Source organism: Suillus bovinus (genome assembly GCF_016758785.1).
Source record: "Suillus bovinus strain UH-Sbo-P2 chromosome Unknown EDB93scaffold_67, whole genome shotgun sequence".
NCBI classification, from domain to species: Eukaryota; Fungi; Basidiomycota; class Agaricomycetes; order Boletales; family Suillaceae; genus Suillus; species Suillus bovinus.
In genome coordinates, this window is record NW_024542123.1 from 79,094 (window position 1) to 97,661 (window position 18,568).

Consider the following 18,568-nt stretch of genomic DNA (forward strand, 5'->3'; position numbering starts at 1 on the left):
CTCAGATTCAAGAGAGATCTGCCCTCAATGGACCTGCTCATTGAAAGATCAAGTCAATGGAAGCCGATGCAGAAGAACCAAATATTGGGTCCTACGGGAGGCAAGGGTCAACAGGTGGACAACGTCCATATATAGCATTAAACCTCCGTTTTTATGATTAGTAAGCCCATAAAGCGGCTGCCCTAGGGATACATCCTGTTTGGATAGTGGATGATTAAACTGGATGATGTATTGGAGTTTTTGGTTTATAGTCCAGTATAGATACATCTTTATAACAGTATAGGCTGACTCACGACGACTTTCCGAGGACCCCATTTCATATACCTATGACGAAAAGTGTCCTGTGACTTCATTTTACATGCACCAGCGGTAGGCTTGTTCATTTGGAAAGTGCTATGAGTTGGTAGATTATGTAAGTCGCCAGTTGGAGTTGAGTTGAGTTGAGTTGAGTTGAGTTGAGTTGAGTTGAGTTGAGTTGCAGGTGAGTTGAGTTGATATAAAGGAGTTGATAGGGTTTTGGCCGAGTTATATTTTGTCCGCCACGGTCCGTCATAGTTTCGGGCAACGTTGCCAACTTGCATTTTTCAAACACCGCTCGCCTGACCGTTTCTTCAGATGTACGCGTGACGCTTTTATTCCCGCAATGCGCACAGCACCTTTGACTGGAAGGACATCTTTTTGGGGAGTTAGCCTTTTGGAAGTTTCGTTAATATCACACGTACAACTGGTAGGTTCGTTCACTTTATCAGTATGTTCATTGTTCTCCATGCATGTTCTATGCACCTGATGTTATACAGTCTTATACTTCCTCAGGTAGCCATATTCCGCATGTACCGGTCTTCCATCTTTGTCTCTCTTTCCAGGTTGTGATGACCAGCACGAGTGGGACATTTTCCTCGCAGAGAAATTCGAAGAATAACGGGCCATAGCTGCTCTGCATGGTTGCCGTGACTCTGCATCCAAGTTCTTTCAAAGTGTTGATGGGGCGGTATGCATCAGAAATTTTGGAGAGGTACTCTGCGGTTTGTAGATGGGGGGGCTTTTTGAATTTGAGGCTGACCGTATCAAACACCTTGTATCGAGTCCCATTCTCGAAGGTTATTTGGTACTCTGTCCAATACGGACTCGGAGTCCAGCGGCGAGAGTTGGGCGATACGTGCGGAATCTGTTGGCCAATCATCAGGTTGATGACAGAGCTTTTGCCTGCTCCTGTTTATCCAAGGTTAACGAGGTTGCGAGTCAACACTAGTGACATGTTAGACTTGTGGCCAATGATATTCGACCCTTCAAGCTTCAAGTTGGATATGGCTAGTCGTACTTGTGTACAGTGGCGATTCTGTGCTGTAACTGATAGATATATATATGATGCAAATGGCGTTGGAACTACGCCCCATCAGTGCGTTTTGCATAATTTTTTCATCATCCTTTTGTCTCAAATTTTAAGCGCCTACAGGGGGGCACCGAGCTTCTGACTAGCCAGCTTCCTTGTTAGATCTTTCGGCGAGTCTGCCGCGACACTCAATATTGTAATGAAACTACAGCGAATGCCAGAGTCTAGACGGGCCTCACAAGCACCATACGATTCCGAAGAGGAATCTAGCCATTTCCATGCTTGCCACATTTTGATAGGTCCTTATGTGGTCCTTCATCGCACGCTCCCGCGGCAGTGCAGCCCTCATAGCTGTGGTACCACAGGATGCAACACGTTGGTTCTGGCTTTCGGCACTTGTCACGGAGGCAATTGCGTGAATGCCTAGCAGATCCATCTCTCCAATGGACTTACCAGATCGCAAGGAAAGTAGGTTTGTGCTCATCTCTTTTTGCAAAACAATTGGGTCTACGGAGAAGATGTCTGACAATCACGATTTCACAACAGGTTCGTGATCTGCGAGATCGGTCAACGGATACGATTGATGTCTCCTGCAGGGGTATCAAAGTCGACCGCGTAACGTAATATCTATAGCATAGGGCTCATGAACCTTATCATGGCCCATGGGTCGTGATATAGAGTTACTTAACAGCTATAATGTAGAACAAGTGTAATACTAGAACTTCGTCGCCGCCATGAGATGAAAAGGGTCACTTCTAGTATTACTGCAATAATCGTCATTATAATAGAGGCATGTTTTTTTTTGTTTGCCATATAGGTATATTCCATCATACTGGGCAGGAACCTCCAAGCTTCCCGTTTTTCAAACCCCGCTCGCCCGATTTTTTCTCTACACGTTGCTCCCCGCAAGGCTGGGGAAGCACTTCTTTTGGGAAGTTTACCAGGTTTACCCCTTGTAAAATTTCCTACCATACGTATACCTGGTAGGCCTGTTCGCTTTATTAGTATGTTGATCGTTCTCGAAATCTGATTCATATCAACGCGAATTGAAGGGTTGACGGAGGTCCAGCTTCGTCCGACCGGACTCCGACGCAAGGCAATGAGGTCAAGCTAACAGTGGTTAGGCTGGGACCTCGGTTCGGACGCTTGCGAGATTGCCGCTGCGTGGACGGGAAAAATAATACTCGATAAGCGGGCTGTTGGGTGACCTCAGATTGCAAAATAGATAGGTGGCTATGTACTCTAGATTTAACGAAGAGAAATTATTGATTTTGATAGGCATCAGTGGGGTGGATTGTGCTACAGAATGCTACAGAGTACTCTGTAACAAATCATGTTTTCCTGATCCGGGCCTACTGGGTGAGACACATCGAATGACAAAGAGAAATCGGAGACGCTTCCGCTCGCCGGGCCTGAGGGTCACGTCAAGCAGCTGCCGGAGAGGGTCACCCATTATCATCATCTAGGTTGATGTGACTAGAACAGGACTGTGGTCGGGCCGAGATAAGTTAAGTTAAGTTACGAGTTTCTGGGGTGCCGTGAGGATCATTAGCTTTCCAACTTGAAGGACTCGGGAACCGGCACATTTCACATGCTAACGTTAACGTTACAAGTTCACGTTGCGACTGGGAGTCCTAGTCAACGTTCTTTCGAATTCCGTCAATTTTTAATTCCGGGTCGGGTATCAACTTGAATCAGATCGATCAAAATATAATGAACGGAAGAAAGAGATAGCCAAACACACTGCTAATATCCCCACTTCACGATCACTCTGGTCTCCCCACACGGCGGAAGGAAGAGTCGTTCCTTCAACTTCAACTTCATAGCCCAGGATGGATGACTATGTAGTTCTCATGGAGCGTGAAACTACTATTGCAGTACGTCCTCTGCGCTCGCACCGTGTGCCAGTGACCTGTCGGCTTTGTACTTCATTTGCTCACTCAAAGTCAGTATGTTGAAGGTAGTTCGACTACACTCATATTTCGTTCTGCATAACTGATTTCCTGGGACAGCCGCATCTACGGCAGCTCTGGTAAGGAGGAACGAATACGACAAGTAACGTCATAACCATTTCCCCCTAGCTTTTTGACTATTGCCTCACTTTCGACTCAGAGGTCAGTTTGATTCGATGGCTATGTGCAAAACTGACTTCATATCAGGTTCGTTGGACATGGGGGAGAAAATGGGGGATCGTGAGGATAGCCTTTGTTATCTCTCGCTATGTACCGATTGCAACCTGTATTATGTACCTATATTGTGAGTACTCGGGACTATCTATCTATTCTAGTTCCTCGCTGATGTGACCTTCGAATAGACATGCTGGAGTCACCTCGCGGGAGAATCGTACGTCTAAATTCTTGACAGTAATCATGTATCCCCTGATCATATTCCAGCCAGATCCCGGGAGGTATATTGCTATAAATGGCAGTTGCGTATACAATCTCACTCAAACCGCCTTGTGTTCTCAATACTTTTGCTAGCCATGAGCACCTTCAATGCTGCTGCTGCTGACGGTCAGAATCAATTCAACGTCAAGTCGCTTCCCTCATAATGACTTCCTCTTTAGTCATGCTCTTGGCTAGGGCACAAGCATTCTGTGGATGGGGAATTAAGGTCTTATTCGCGACAGTATTGCTCAGCACTGTAACCTTGGTCTTTCCTCTTAGCCATCTTGTCGTCGCTCAAATGTTACACATCATTTTAGGCCATAATAGCAGTTGCGCTAACATTTATATACGTCGTTACGAGCAAACCTAGCGGTCCGTATCTCCGCCTTCAAATTTCTTCTGCTCACACTATATTCCAGATGCGTATGGAAACTTTGAGGGGGAAAAATACCTGAGCATCGCTTATGGGTTACTCATGGTCTATCAGCTTGGTACGTAACATATCTATGTTTGTGCCAAGCGGCCATTAACTCCCGTCAGTATTGATGTCCTTGATACTACACAAACGCTTCAAATTTTACCGACGGGAAAGTACACCATTAGTCACTAATGTATATCGGGATGGTGTGATTTATGTGCTGTGCATTGCTCGTGAGTCTTGTAGATTCTTGTGAAGAACACCGCCTTAATTTTTGCAGTGGCCTCGATGGTGAATTGCATTGGCATCGCTGTGCTTCCTGTGAGCAGCTTGCTTCTGGTCGCAAGATAGCCTCTGATTAGGTTGTTCAGCAACCATATACTTTTCTTTTTTATAGGTAAATAATCCCATGGCACACTATATTTAAAGCTGAATCAGAAAAGCCCGCAGGCAGTCGTGCACAGCGTTCTTTCTTCACGCATACTGTTTAATCTACGAGAAACAAGCGAATGGTGGGATGACGTTGAAATCAGCTTTGGGACGATTTTTTCTCGACCAATCCGATTCCCATCCTCAGTGGATCATGTAGAGCTGGATATTATTGATACTGCATACTTGTGACTCAATTTTAATTATGCTCCCTTTGTTGGATATAGCCCGCTGCATTACATAACATGCTCGGCGTCCATCCCATCATCCTATGCTGCTTATTCGCAAACCATTTGCGAGCTTTCCCCTACGTTTTACCTCCATGTTGCTCTCCTACAGTAGATCGTGTGGTGCTTTATGTATGGCATCTAAAAATCGCAAGGAGAGACCGAGCATGCAATAGAAGAGTGCACCATGGGATAGGTAAAATTCTACATTGACTGATTCAGGAGGGATAAACGCTACAATATGTATATTAGAATATCATATTACGGACAAGCATATAGAAGATAATTAGGATATCTACGTAAGGCACAAATGACGATCATTTTGATTTCTACACACACCAAGCACCCACGACCACCGGCATGGTGCAGTACTGCATGCAAGGAAAGAGCTCAGAGAACAGCTTTCCGTTCCCAACAAGAATCACCACAACCTTGCATCCAGAAACAGAATCCAATAACGGTCTACTAATGGTGAGAGGAAATCACGGTTTCTATGTCGATCCTAGTGGTAAGGATAGGGAGGCTGGGACCGTCGTCCTGAGCGGGAGTGGAGAAAATACCAGTGTCGATAGTCTGGTGCAGGTTAAGCATCAGCCGAGAGATGAGAGTGACAGACATGCTGAAGGTCATCTTTAAAATCGGTCCGTGTTCATCGCATTAATCACTCACCAACCAGTGAATGTGGAAAGACTGCCTCTGAGGCCAACCTTGCCGATCATCAGAAAACAGTCAAACTAAATGCAAGGTGTGGGGTTTGTATGCTCACTGAACCAATCTTATATAAGCCGTGAGCGCTTTGTAAAACCATCAGTATTCATGCAGCGACTCACGTAGTACGTCAGGGTGTTCAGTATATTAGTTAGTGTCATCGCTCTGGAGGAATGTGGGTCAGAATCACTCGAATCACGATATCGCTAGCAAGTTCACCCGAAAAACATCGCACCTGCGTTCAGTTGATTCAGTGTTCGTAATACAGATTGGCAGCGAAAGATTTACCATCGCGAAATATGATATCAATGATATTTTTCCTGGTGACTAAAGAGAATCGCAGCAAACTGTTTATTTTGCAGATCCTGTACACTGTCAAGACGAAGATGAGTAAATCGAAGACAGATAATGCCACATATGCTAGCCCGATTCCTGCAATTGAACAAGATCAAGTTGTATGCGAATGTAATTTAGAATTCACTGACGGGCAGCTCTGCAACGACTTTTGAGTAGGCGCACAGAACACGGATGAGCACGACTTACACCATTTTTGAAAATGTCTCATCGCAGCCAGTGTCTGACACAAGTTCTATATCGCCTGAAAATTTTCCAAGGGTGCCAGCCTAAAAATGGTTAGCACACTCCCAGGCCTAGCATTTTAAAAACGCACACAAGCTAGTCCCGTAAGAGCAATCATGACAACTGCCATCCAAGTAAGCAGGCGCTTGCTACAGCCGTAGAGAACATAAGTGCGAATGGCCGTTATGACTAAAAATTTTAGTGACTTTCCCGCAACGAAGATGACTTTCACTCACTGCAAACGATTAGTGTTTGAAGGAAAACGGATAGTTGTCTGTATAGCGCATATTTCGAGCAGCTAAGTCTTTGTTGAGCAAACAATATATATTCAAGAACCAGAGTATGACAAACCTCTACAGAAATAAGTTGTAAGCATGTCAAACGTTGACTACAAGCATAATAAAATTGTAGAACCTTGTCTGAAACAGGCACAAAATCCATAACTAAGGCGCAGATATTGCTGAGGAGGGCGACATAGCGATTGAGTAGAAATAATATTGCAGATAGTGCTTTTGGACGACGCCAAATAAAGGCGATTTCTTCTGGTAGAGTCACCATATGGTCGTATATCAGTATACCTATATTCAGAAAAATGCGTTATTGTCCTGGTACCAAGGATAAAACTAAGCTGTAGTACTGTTTCCCGCCAAAACTGCGTAGATGCAGAGCAAACTATAAATATTCAGTATATGCAGTCAATCTATGTGTTATCACTCACATTTGCTGCACCTCCAGATCGCTGGCATACATCATGATAAGGTAATATTCAACTGAAGGAAGATGTTGAGACAAGTTAAGTGTGCCAGCCGCATTTAATGGTACTTCCTGCAATCAAAATGTAAATATAATTCCTGTACATGGATATTCCAAGTCAGCATCACTGATCAACTTGTTAGAGGCTAGCCTTACGTGGGTGGGTGAGTCATGGGCTGTGCCATCACAAGGCTGATGTTAATCCGTTTCTCGCTAGAACACATGGATTATGGCTTCCATGACGATCAAGGCTTGCATTGTCAGAGCAAGTTATTGCGAGATGAGCTAGATAGATTTGATCAAGTCTTGTATAATGTATCAGCAGACCGGTCGATATCGAATAGACGAAATTCTTTTATAAGATAACCCGTGGAGCGACATATGCCTACTCACGCTAGACAAACCCTCAAGGGAAGGATGAACGTTAACGTTGCTCTGTGGCTACCGTGACTTAGTACATTGAGCGACTCTGACCTGTCTCTGAATAAAGTCAAACACCGCCGCTACTCCGCCCGGTAACGTTGATGTAACGCACAAGCTACCTCGTTGGCATGCTAAGTAGAAGTGTAAGGGTGCAGTGCACGCCTGAGGCTACTGCATGCCATTACATAATAATGTTAATCACCACTTGGTTCAGACTCCGACCGAAGCTGAGGAACGTTAATAACGCTGTGCAGTGTGCTTTGAGTTTGGTAGCATATGGTTCACCAGTTTACGTCCATCTAGTAACACAGCTTCCTTTCGAATAACTTTAACCTTCCTCGACGATGGCGATGCAGAAGGGGATGCAGTCATCTCTCTCCACATTACAGTCGTTTGCATTAAAAAGTTCACCCCTTGATTTGGACGCAACGTCTTTGTATGTATTTGTGCCCACAAAAAAACCTCGAATATTATTCTCAAATGTGTTTGCCGGGTGACCTGTCACACGAGAACTATACGATGTAACGATATCATGTCTCCACACCTCACGGAACAGTTAAGGGAGAGGATTATTGTCTGGCATTCTAAGACAATTGCTGAAATAGCTCAACTTGCTGGGTGCAGTCGGCGAAGTATCTACAAAATTCTGACACTTCACCGAGATTTTGGATAGACAAGAAATCCATTTGTTCGTCGTCGTGGCAAGCCTCGTGCTCTCAACCAACAGGACCTGTCATTTATCACATCCATTCTCGATGCCAACCCATCCCTACCCTATTTCCTTGATGAAATTTTTAAGAGCAGCTGCTTGAAGCACGAAATGTTGAAGTCTCAATTCCCACGCTCTCGCGCAGCCTTCATCGGCTTGCAATCACGCACAAACGGACATCAAATTTGCAAAGGCAGCAGCAGAGCGAAATGAGTTGCTGCGTGCAATGGCTGGCAGAATTTGCCAAAGAAAAATGAAGACTGTTATCAATCAGCTTAAAACGAGGCTTGGTGTCCGATGGATACTGCGCAGTGTGACAGTGGCCGTTGTGGTTAGGGTTAGAGTGTACCATTCAAATTTACACCCACCAAATACATACAAAGACGTTGCGTCCAAATCAAGGGGTGAACTTTTTGATGCAAACGACTGTATATTTGCGAAATCAAGCGACAGACATACTTCGTGAATCATCCGGAAACATCGCTCGTGCAAACCTTCCTCCACAACGTCACTGGGTTTTGAACACACCAGAAACAAAGAACATTACGTCCAGCTGAGAGCATGTAATCTCAAACGCATGGTTTGACTGGGTTTGAAAATTCGCAGGTAAATTTTTATAGAGTTGGCCCATCGGTGGCGAGGGACATGGCGCAGGAGTGTTGATGTAATTGTTTGGATTGGAGAAACACTGCCGCCAGAGATGGGGTGACAGACGCTCTGCTGCAAGTCGCGTCTTACCTTTTAGCTTCCTACTCGATTCACTTCTCATGAATGATTAAATGTCAATCCAGTAACTAGTTTACGGAAATAGAGGAATCTTGTCTGGCGATAGCAGGAGTATGTTGGCAGTAACCTGGCGAGTGTTGAATCAAAGAAACAGCCTCTCAAGCTGAATTTTCAGAATCAGCCATTCCCGATAACCGCTGGCTCATGCCTTGCAAGCGGGTTCAGGGAGGGTCACGACCTGTACCTCTGGATCCGAATCTGATCATGAGGTGAGTACTTAAATTATAAGCGAAGACACACTGATCTAGATATAGAATGAAGCATATCGCGCCTTTTGTATCTGGATCGTGGGATCCATACATTACATTAAGCTTATCACTCTGAGGTTTTGTGGGATGTATTCGATGAACGGTCTGCCTGCTAATTCACCAGCTTGTGTTACTGGCCTCGACCAGACGAACTCTGCACGTGAGGGTACGGGCTCCAATTTTCCCTTGTGACCGGGAATTCCTCCACTCTTGACCTGACTTGCTGTTGCAGGCAATCTTGACCATTACCGACGGGTTTGATACTCATGATGGAGATGAGGACCATCTGATCAACATGTCGCCATCCAATCTCATGGATGCGGCCGATAAATGTCCGAACGTTTATATTGCCATATCGACACACCAATCTAATCATATCAGTATGTCAATCACGCGTCAATCGATTCTGACTTTTTGAAATTCGTCCTCAGAATTTCACATCAATCGGTGCCGCCCAAACCTTCGTAAGTGTGCGCCTGTATGCGCCCACCGTTCTTCAACAATTATCTTCTATCTAAGATCGGACGATCATCAAGATCTACCAGTATGCCGTCGAGCATGTGCCCAATGTTCTTTGATTGTTATCTAGCTTCTACCTAACATTGGACGATCATAGACACCTAATATAAGAGTACACACACTACTGAGTTCCAGACGCGCCTTCTCTGCCAATTCGCTTTACGCCGGTATGGGTCCGTTGATAGTGCGGAGACATGAATTTATCACTGGCGTTAACGTGATTCTATACGTACAAAGCGTTGAGAATCTTCTCCTTCCCCTTGTCAACCCAGGCCTGCGGTGTTTTGTCCGAGTTGTCCTTCGAATATTTCTCAACTTGAAGAAAATTGTTCTCTTTCGAGAACGCCCATATCGCTATGTTTGGGGCCGGCGTTGATGTAATAGCACGAAGTTCCTTCCCTGGATAGAGAGTGAGACGGATGCACCCCCGGACAAAAATAAGACTCGCGTATGATATTCTCCACCAAATATCTCAGGTTCTACGTTCTTGGGTGAGCAAATACATCCCGAGATGCAAAAAAATAAGACGCACCAAGTCATTCTTGCCATAGCCTATCAGATAGATGGTGGTAAGATCGTATCGGTCATTCGGGATGAGAAAACTTGCCAAACGGATCTAAGACGATGCATTAAATGAATGAGCGTAATATCTTAGCTTCAGAACTTACTTTCAATTTCTTCCCCGGCCACAAGAAAGCTGTAGAAAGCCCAACTCTTGGTAGTCAAATGAGACAATATGAGACAAGGAAGTGTGTAATGCGCCTTACAGCAATTACAGTCGCTGGAATAGTAAACCACCTAAGTGTGGTCCATAGCTGGAAGGGCTATCACATATAACGACGATATCAACTAGCTGTAGGCGGAAAAATACTCCTGCATACCAAGCTGCAAGGTAAAGCATTGTAATCATCCATAGGTGCGAGGAGTAACTGAGTGAAAAGTTAGGAGTAACAGAGGCAACAGGCGTCTAGCGATCACGCACGAAAACGGAATCGGAGTAGCAAGGATCCTTTCTAACCCAGTCAAGGCACCCACGAGCTGATTGAGCGTCGCAGTAAGCACATCTTCGAGGAGAATTATCAGTGACATGGAAAACGACTGCAATAAAACACACCTAAAGTTGGATCGCTCACAGTTTTGCGGGTTTGGAGTGCGCAAATGTAAGATGTCTTTGAGGCTCAAAAATCAGACCTTGTTAATTTCCGTACATGATGAGATATACATACCAAGTACAAAGATATCTCCAAAGGACGTTATTTTTGCTGGGACGGAAATTTCGACAGTGCGTCATCTGTTCCAGGCTTACAGAAATGTTTCTTCATAATTTTCCATACCCAAAAGAAGACCGGAAATGGGGAAGCTGATCGCCAGCTGCGCCTAGGAGGTAGTTCGGCGGGCAGAAGAGACTCTGGATCATAATAAGGGGGTGCGATGGTTTTGGCGGTGTCCCTCCAAAGTGATCGATTAACGGGTCTTGACAAAGACTCAGGCACTGCCACTTCGTGTGTTTGGACGGCTGCATCCCCAGAGAGATTCGGTGTGTCGTGATTCGGGTTATGTGTATGCCTACTGCGTAACTTCCGAATTTCGTCATTTTTAAAAGGGATAATGGCGGGAAACGAGTAATGGGATGAAGAGAGGAAGGGAACAAGCGGGTAAAGATCTTTGTAGTGAATTCCTTCTTCCCCTCGCAGGTAGTGCTTGGTGGCGACAGCATACGCCTCGAGTAAATTCACTACCGTCTTCTTCTCAATCAGGGTCATAGCGTGTTCCTTCTGGGTCTTCGCTAAGTCCTGATTGGTTATTTCATCAGCAACCGTATGGTGACAATCCTTTGGGGGAACAGAAATAGCGTTATCTATAACATTTGAGTGACCCTTGCGAAGAAGAAAAGAGCCTGTGCACCTGGGACATGAAACCACACTGTCCGAGCAAAGATGCGGCAGTTCAACACAAGATCAGACCATAGTTTGGCGCCCTCATTATAACGCTCGAAACTGGACGATGTCCGAAAGGATATTATGAAACCGAGGACGGTACCGAACCTGCGATAAAAATTAGGCAAAGATGGTCTTACTGGGACTGAGGACTCCCTACACGGTGATGACAGTCGGCTGAATCGACCATATTCCGTGCGTATAATAGTTAAGCACGCATATTGAGGACGACCAGATGATAGTGCCAATCAATGCAGGCCAGCACCTAGTTAGGGCAGTAGTCGAAACTGTGCCCCAGAGGATCGAAAATGTTTTGCACCATGTGAGGGGTTTGTCACGGTGGACGGCCAGTGTGGACTCGAATGAGTCATAGGTAGTGGTTTCAATCTTGGACATTGGTGAACAAGGCGTCAAAAGATAGTCGGAGAGAGGTTTAAAAGCCTCTCGGAAGTCCTTGGCGAAGAAAGGCGCGCGTGAGGGCATAATTGAAATACCAACTCAAAAGCGCCCATATGCATGCTTACCCGCCTTTAGCAGGCTATTTATGGTATCCTGTTATCAGTCCCTGTCGCGTTCCCTCCGCCCATCTCACCCTACATTATGTCACGGGACACGCCGTTACAGAGTTCTTCAACATCGATGCAACCGTGGACCAGCAATGATGATTTCGAGGTGTTGCCCGTTTCTGGATCCTTCGTCTTGTACGAGCGTTGAACATAGATATCCGAAGGAACCTAGTAAATTCCGGCTAGTAAGAATACGATGAGTTCGGACAACTGTGATCAAGACGCATCATATGATACATGATCTCCGCAGCGCTTCCATGTGTCAAAGATGCACGCATTTAATGTGATAGCGGTATGGCGTAATTATAACGATGCCTCGTTCCAACCTCATGCCATCCCACATGATGTTGAATTCCAACGATTATAACGCTGGGGAGTTGCAATTGTTAGGAGATCTCCTTTAGTTCAAGTTTGTTTGGAGCTGTTGAAAATGGAAGATGTAAGGTTAGTTGTACTGTAAATAGATGTTTGAATGCAAGACAAGTACAAGAATCAATGACCTTGAGAGAGGGAGTAGTGGGTGGGTGCAAACAAGAACGAGGCGGCTTTGCGGCGTGTACAGAGTGTAAGCCAAGTCAATGCGCTACCATTGAGCGCTGAAGCGCTGATGCATGATGCATGATGACCGGATGGGAGCAAAGAGCGCTGCGCCACATCGCTTACACATAGCAGGCTTCGTACTTCGGGCCGGGCTCGCTTACTAGAAAACCATTCTGAGTAAAATTTATCCTTGACCGTCACATGAACTCCCTCCGTTGATGGGCAGTCCCAAGAATTAGTAGACCAACACTGCTCGATAAACGGTCAGTATTTTTCAGGGAGCTCAGCATAAATTCGAGCTCGGGAAGACTTTTCCCGACCTCGCTATGCGAGTACTCCAGGGGTACCTGCAACGTGATACTGCCGAATGAAAAGACGTCGCTCTGCTTGCTTGGACGAGTCAGAGATCCGTCTTCAAGCAGCTGCTGCAGCTCAGAAGCCATCCATTGCATGTTTCCTTTGCGCGTGGACGTCCAGGAATTCGAAGCCCGACGAGCTTATGACCTCGGAATACATCAAGCTGAAAGACCGAAGTCAGCAACACATGTAGTGCCATCACCACGGATGAGCACATGTCTCAATGAAATTGGGACTATGTATTACCCCAGTGAAGCTCCGGATTTGAATGTTCCGAGATCTGATCTGAGATGGTTGATCATGATCGATGTCAAATTCCATCTAAACTACAATACACCCGAGTCTTGGGACAACTTGAACACTTCTTCCCCGATTTCTTCTTTCACTCCCTCTCGAAAACATACATATACGCCAATTTCTTCAGATCCCTGACGCTCGTTTCATCCGCTCGCACAACCTTCTCGTCGTTGAAAAGCACCCAATCATTAACAGCACCATCTACATCCATCGCATCGCGTCTCGGCATACGAATATGTGCGACAGTAATGACCAGAATGAACACTGGGACCTTTGTGTGATATGAAGGCCTTCAGCCTGTATCGAGCAGGCAAGCGCGATGAACCAGGTGGCGCTTTTTTGGCTTCTGATGAGGCAGCGGGTGAGTTGTCTTCGCCAGTGTCCTCGGGATGGCTGAATAGCCATTCAACGGCGCGTTCTACATTTCCATCCTATAATCTTATCAGAACGAGAGCCACGATGAATCAGAAGAAACTCACGGTCTCCCTCAATGCCTTCTTTGCTTGCGCATTTGTGAAGCCCATGTCAGCAAGCATCGCTACCTGCTCCGCAGGTGGTTCTGGTGCATTACCACTTCCTGATCCTGCTGTTTGAATGGGTACATTGATGTCTAGAAAATTCTGTCAACTGAAATTTCGAGTGGATTCATTTCAGCACACCTGGGTCCTCCAGGTGCATGATTAACCATTCCATTGCGACTTCAGCCCCAGCGTTACCAGTCGAAATCAGAGCGTTCCGACAACTGACAGTCGGGAAGCCCATAGCCTCAAGCTGAGAGAGTGCTTCGGCGTCAACTTCGGGCTGCGAAGGACCTGAACTGCTAGAACTATCTGGTAACTCCACTTCGCCAGGCTGAAGTCCATGCCCGAGGTAGGTATCAAGATTCAGCTCATCATTCTCTGGAAGGATCACAGGTATATCTGTGATTCGGGGATGTTAGAATAGTATCGGACATCGAGGTTGCATAAGCTCACCTAGCTTCGTCGGGACCCAGTTCACGAGCTGAAACTTCTTTGCATGCAACACCAGAACATCAGGGAAAGTAGCAAATTGCATCTGCCTAAGTCCAGCATCAGTCAGCCTTTGAGTAGACCAAGCAGCATATGCATACCTGACAGCATTCACTTTCCCGCAACCTCCTTCACATTGGTACTCTAGAGCCTCTCGTCCACTCGGTCCGAGCAATAGGTTCAAGCACTGCTCCAAAGAAACGGAGCGGTACCGCTTCTTTCCAGGACCACTTTCGTCTGGCACACCGACAGCTTCCTCTCCTTGTGCTCCCGCTCCCGTATCCGCTTCGCCATCAGCGAGTTCGTGAGCAGGTATACCAAGACTAAGGACATCCATCGCGTCCACGCGATACCTGACCCTGTGGCAGGACTGACATTGGAGACGTTGCTCGAGACCAAAGGCAAATGATTCGGTCGGTTGACCTATGGAAGATTAGCGCGAGTGATACGTGAGACAGCCCTCTGGTACCTGGTACGCCACGAGTATCTGGGTGGTTGAATCGTCTAAGTACCGTTAATAGATGACTGAAGAATTCTTCCGCATCCTGCTGGCGCATAGTGGAGAACTCAGCGTGGCCTTTACCAACAAGTGCCTTGAATCCTGTTGGCTTCAAGCCTGTTTGCCAAGGAGTATGTTCCGGTGTTGGGTGTGCAAGCGCGTCAGTCGGAGCTGCAAGACGTACGTCAGATGGCATTATACATAGTCTATAATATGGTCGATCTCGTCTTTCAACATACCCTGTTCATGATCTGAGTGAGGCTTAGAGTATCGTCCGCTGAGTAAGCCATCAGCGAGCTTGTGCATCTGACATTCCAGGCAATCTGCAGGGAGGGCCTGAGTGCAAATCTCCCAGTGAGCAGCTGCTGTCGGAGAGATATAGGCAGAACTTGTGCTGGAAGGTCCTTTACCATAATAACGCATTTGGAAACAAGGGAGTGAGAACAGTGTCTGAATAACGGAGGCCATATAGCAGCTGTGAGGATCCTTCATCATAAACATAATCGCTTAAAAGATGGAAAACATGCCTATTTCCGAGGTTGCTAAGACCCGTAGCACCAGGACCAAAGATCGGCTGAAGTGCAGAACCATCCTCGGCCGTAAGGGAGAAGTCAAATAGGAGGTTTTGCTCGATTTGCTGGATTGAAGGTCAGATTTGAGACGATAGCATTATTTGTCTTCAATAACGCACAAGCTCAGTCATGCTTTTCTCGGTCTTCTTCTGTGCCGCGACATTGATGCCAAAGGTACTGAGGTGGGTCACAAGCTCTGGGTCAACACGGGCGTCATTACATGCGTAGCAGTATATATCTTGGATATTGGGTCAGATGCATGTTAGAAGGGTGAGAAATAACGACCGACCAGCACCGCCCTCGGGTGTGATGGTTCCAAGTTTTACGCATACAGGGTGCTGGGTCGTATTAAAATGTGCTAGTGCGTGGCCGTTGCCGCCAGTGCCACCGAATTGTGCACGACCGCATCCAAGGGCACCACAAGTAAGGCAAAGCCAGAGATTTGAGGTAAGCTCGCAAGAGGCGCAATGAGCTAGACCTAGTATTGGAATGATAAAGCATTCTTGATAAGAATGCTTAGTTATCACCTTCTTGTGGAATAGTTCCGCTCTGGAGCTGTTCCAAGCAAAGCGTGTGCTCGCAAGCCGTTATCTCTTCTTCCCAAGCTTTGACTTCAGATTGACGTGCCGATGACAGCGACAGCATGACGCCATCAGTTAGACGCTTTGTCTGCGGCGGTGATATCAGATGCCGATCAGACGAGTAGCAGATGAGTCTGCTTACATTTACAACATCAATCGCCACTTCTTTTCCGTTTTGCAGATCACACTTCCAACACTTGATTACAGTAGTATGCTCGTAGTTGTCTTCTTCGCGTTCCTCATGAATGGCAAGCTTCTTCATTTTAGCCGGTGGCTCCTCTCCATCGACCTAGCAGAGTTCAAGTGTACGTTGAACATAAATGCGTTGCCACTCACGCGATTCGAAACCTTCTTCTTTGGTGTGCGCTTGACATTCAGAGTGAATGCGTGTCCTAATCGGAGGGTATGATGACGCGTATGATTACGATCTGGGTCGAGACATGATCCATTAAAGCATACTAAGCAAACGTCGATGCCCATAGGGCCATCCTGCATAAGCGTGAACTCCGGAATTGTGCATCAGCCTCCTTAATCGACCTACCTGATTATCAAAGCATTGCGTGCATTCTTCCCTATGGACTGACTGGCTTAGTTTTGGTTCTCTCAAGACAGATATTTCGTGTGCATGGGGACAAGTTGCAGACATCGACATAGTAGAAATGCTCGATTGGTTGTGGTGGAATTGAAAGTTCAGAAGTTCAGGTAAGGAGCGCGGAGATTGTCACGTGGCCATTATGCAAACACTTGAGACGACTTCTGACATTTTCACAATCCGACGGTTCTATTTTGTTTTGCTCCACAGGACCACAGGAAAAAAATCTATTGCTGGGCTCTATTCACTATCCCATGTCGGTTCCAGTTTGCTCTATTTACAGGGTGTTCTGTTACCAACAATACGCATCATTGTCACAGCAAGTCCAGCCTGAAGAAACGCTCTCTGGGAACGCAGACGAGTGCAGAGCGCTTATAGGGAAAGTCAAACACCTAGACCTAGACTTCAGCAGACAGACGCAACATAATTTATACTCCACTTACTGTTGTGATTTGCATGGCAGAGCCAAGTTCCACTTTAATGACAGAGGAATTATCGGCTCTGGGCTCACTCATCACATTTTCGGTGCGGGGATCCGCCAAGAAGCAGTAGTGTATCAGAGAACGATGCCACAGATTTGCTACGGGATTGATTTTGGTAAGACACGGCTTGCATGCAATAATACATAACTTACTTCGTGCAAAACCACGGAACTTTTCCTCTCCGACAAGGATATGGAGGCCCCTGTCCCAGTCTCTAGGACCACCGGGAATGTAGGGCGCCACATGATTTTCCTTGCATACCATTTTAACCTATTTTCAAGAAAGCCCAAGATGCTCACCTTCAAATATGTTATTTCTGCATACCCCATGGGCTTGCCATTCCAGCTCATTATTATAGGCAAAACAGCAGGGTCGTTCGTCACTTCCGTGACATATGCTCTGTGTTTCTCCAGTGAACCGCGTTCTCCCCACCATTTGTTCACTCGCTCTGAATTATGCCAACGATGAAACGCGTCTAGATGCTTTGAAGTATTGGATCCGTCACCGAGATCAAAGTACGTGAACTCTAGAGTCTCCCCTATGGATGGACAAAATCGCCTAAATAGCGTTTCTCCCGGGTTAGGTTTCGGTGGACGCAGAGGGTGCGCAGAAATGACAGTGGGTGTACGGGTGAATGACTGGATGTGGGGAAAAGACGCCACTGAAAATGGCGATGGGGGTAGCCAGCCGCGAGTATGGTATCCTTGTGTTCCCGCACCCTGCCAAAACGTGGCTCTGTGCAGGTATATCTCCTTTGTGGCTGGCGCCGTACGCCCGAGGCCAGATCGAAGTAAATATGAGCGTAGCTCCTCGATATTGTTGATTGTCTGAGACAGGACAACCGGGATGGTTTCTTGATTGTGGTACAGCGTGAAGAGTGCGTACACAGCCGCCCACATATCTTTCAGGGATATGTCGTTGCTAGACGCCTGTGGAGGGCCAGTCCGGGAGGGAGGAAGGATCTCGATGACCTGAAAGCTTGGTACATGTGAAGCGGTATTTTCGAACTCTGTGCCGACGGCTGAAAGGACGAGCTGTGCGGTCTGATCGAGTAAATGATACTCGCACACAACCAGTTCATCGATGTAAATGAAATTCACCGACGATGCAGAGTCTGCCTTGGCGGTCATGACAGCACCATCTGGTAAGACGAAGTTGTCCACCTTCTGATCATCGCTGACAGAAAAGTCTGTGAGTGTATTTTGTATGGTTAGTAGGCGTTGGACAACAGGAGCCATCTGTTGGAACTCGAGCGGGCGACAATGAGAGCTAGAAAATATAATTTCAGTCTTTTGGACTGGTAGTAGTAGAACAATTATATACCTAGAAAATATACTAATAACGAGTCAGTAAAATCTGCGTCTCACATGAAAAAATACTCACATCCGCAGTACTGAGATGTGAGTTCGGTCATCTATCTTTTATATAGGATCCGTGTGTGCTGACTGATGCTGATATATTATCTTGATCTGGACTCCAGATAACATTGACAGGCTATGCATATCATTATCTAGTACGGGTACCTAAGAAAATGACACTAGTTACAAGCTCACAAAGATAAGAATCATTCACCAGCGGACATTTGGCATTTACGGAGATTCAAAACCTAACGGAACGGA

General features: G+C 46.2%; 6 protein-coding genes across 6 annotated transcripts; 1 reads left to right on the plus strand and 5 right to left on the minus strand.

The window, feature by feature from the left end:
- Window positions 1-799: 799 nt before the first annotated feature.
- Window positions 800-1,213, minus strand: EDB93DRAFT_1091774 (uncharacterized protein; the record flags this gene model as incomplete). Its single annotated transcript, XM_041446382.1, has 1 exon — window positions 800-1,213. A coding segment is annotated over one exon (414 nt), but the record flags the coding sequence as incomplete, so codon positions are not given.
- Window positions 1,214-2,866: 1,653 nt separating this feature from the next.
- Window positions 2,867-4,954, plus strand: EDB93DRAFT_784782 (uncharacterized protein). Its single transcript, XM_041457467.1, has 15 exons — window positions 2,867-3,207; window positions 3,281-3,290; window positions 3,343-3,362; window positions 3,412-3,444; window positions 3,490-3,586; window positions 3,645-3,673; window positions 3,724-3,757; window positions 3,811-3,843; window positions 3,897-3,973; window positions 4,035-4,089; window positions 4,137-4,208; window positions 4,258-4,368; window positions 4,416-4,456; window positions 4,507-4,532; window positions 4,579-4,954. The coding sequence occupies exons 1-15, from the start codon at window positions 3,163-3,165 to the stop codon at window positions 4,754-4,756; spliced, it is 861 nt and encodes a 286-aa protein (XP_041303969.1). The 5' UTR covers window positions 2,867-3,162; the 3' UTR covers window positions 4,757-4,954.
- A 357-nt stretch (window positions 4,955-5,311) lies between these two features.
- On the minus strand, window positions 5,312-6,937 carry EDB93DRAFT_784974 (uncharacterized protein). Its single transcript, XM_041457468.1, has 13 exons — window positions 6,797-6,937; window positions 6,716-6,750; window positions 6,430-6,656; window positions 6,315-6,376; window positions 6,170-6,227; window positions 6,043-6,122; window positions 5,985-5,992; window positions 5,788-5,871; window positions 5,719-5,734; window positions 5,622-5,664; window positions 5,558-5,566; window positions 5,461-5,498; window positions 5,312-5,364 (listed from the first exon to the last, which is right to left on the minus strand). Coding segments are annotated over exons 1-13 (696 nt in total). The 5' UTR covers window positions 6,832-6,937; the 3' UTR covers window positions 5,312-5,363.
- A 2,802-nt stretch (window positions 6,938-9,739) lies between these two features.
- Window positions 9,740-12,060, minus strand: EDB93DRAFT_1330907 (Bestrophin, RFP-TM, chloride channel-domain-containing protein; the record flags this gene model as incomplete). Its single annotated transcript, XM_041455183.1, has 11 exons — window positions 11,978-12,060; window positions 11,614-11,906; window positions 11,422-11,561; window positions 10,851-11,374; window positions 10,631-10,685; window positions 10,499-10,580; window positions 10,293-10,445; window positions 10,185-10,230; window positions 10,049-10,132; window positions 9,950-9,995; window positions 9,740-9,915 (listed from the first exon to the last, which is right to left on the minus strand). Exons 2-11 carry the CDS (start codon window positions 11,847-11,849, stop codon window positions 9,740-9,742), a joined length of 1,542 nt encoding a protein of 513 aa, XP_041303971.1. The 5' UTR covers window positions 11,850-11,906; window positions 11,978-12,060.
- A 996-nt stretch (window positions 12,061-13,056) lies between these two features.
- Window positions 13,057-16,578, minus strand: EDB93DRAFT_1169370 (uncharacterized protein). The gene is made up of 15 exons (XM_041450295.1): window positions 16,417-16,578; window positions 16,212-16,364; window positions 16,018-16,164; window positions 15,822-15,963; window positions 15,584-15,772; window positions 15,414-15,532; window positions 15,250-15,359; window positions 14,962-15,197; window positions 14,693-14,893; window positions 14,325-14,646; window positions 14,188-14,273; window positions 13,873-14,133; window positions 13,693-13,823; window positions 13,458-13,644; window positions 13,057-13,414 (listed from the first exon to the last, which is right to left on the minus strand). Exons 1-15 carry the CDS (start codon window positions 16,525-16,527, stop codon window positions 13,299-13,301), a joined length of 2,511 nt encoding a protein of 836 aa, XP_041303972.1. The 5' UTR covers window positions 16,528-16,578; the 3' UTR covers window positions 13,057-13,298.
- A 72-nt stretch (window positions 16,579-16,650) lies between these two features.
- Window positions 16,651-18,355, minus strand: EDB93DRAFT_1169374 (acyl-CoA N-acyltransferase). Its single transcript, XM_041450296.1, has 4 exons — window positions 17,249-18,355; window positions 17,102-17,201; window positions 16,911-17,047; window positions 16,651-16,859 (listed from the first exon to the last, which is right to left on the minus strand). Exons 1-4 carry the CDS (start codon window positions 18,185-18,187, stop codon window positions 16,782-16,784), a joined length of 1,254 nt encoding a protein of 417 aa, XP_041303973.1. The 5' UTR covers window positions 18,188-18,355; the 3' UTR covers window positions 16,651-16,781.
- Window positions 18,356-18,568: the final 213 nt, after the last annotated feature.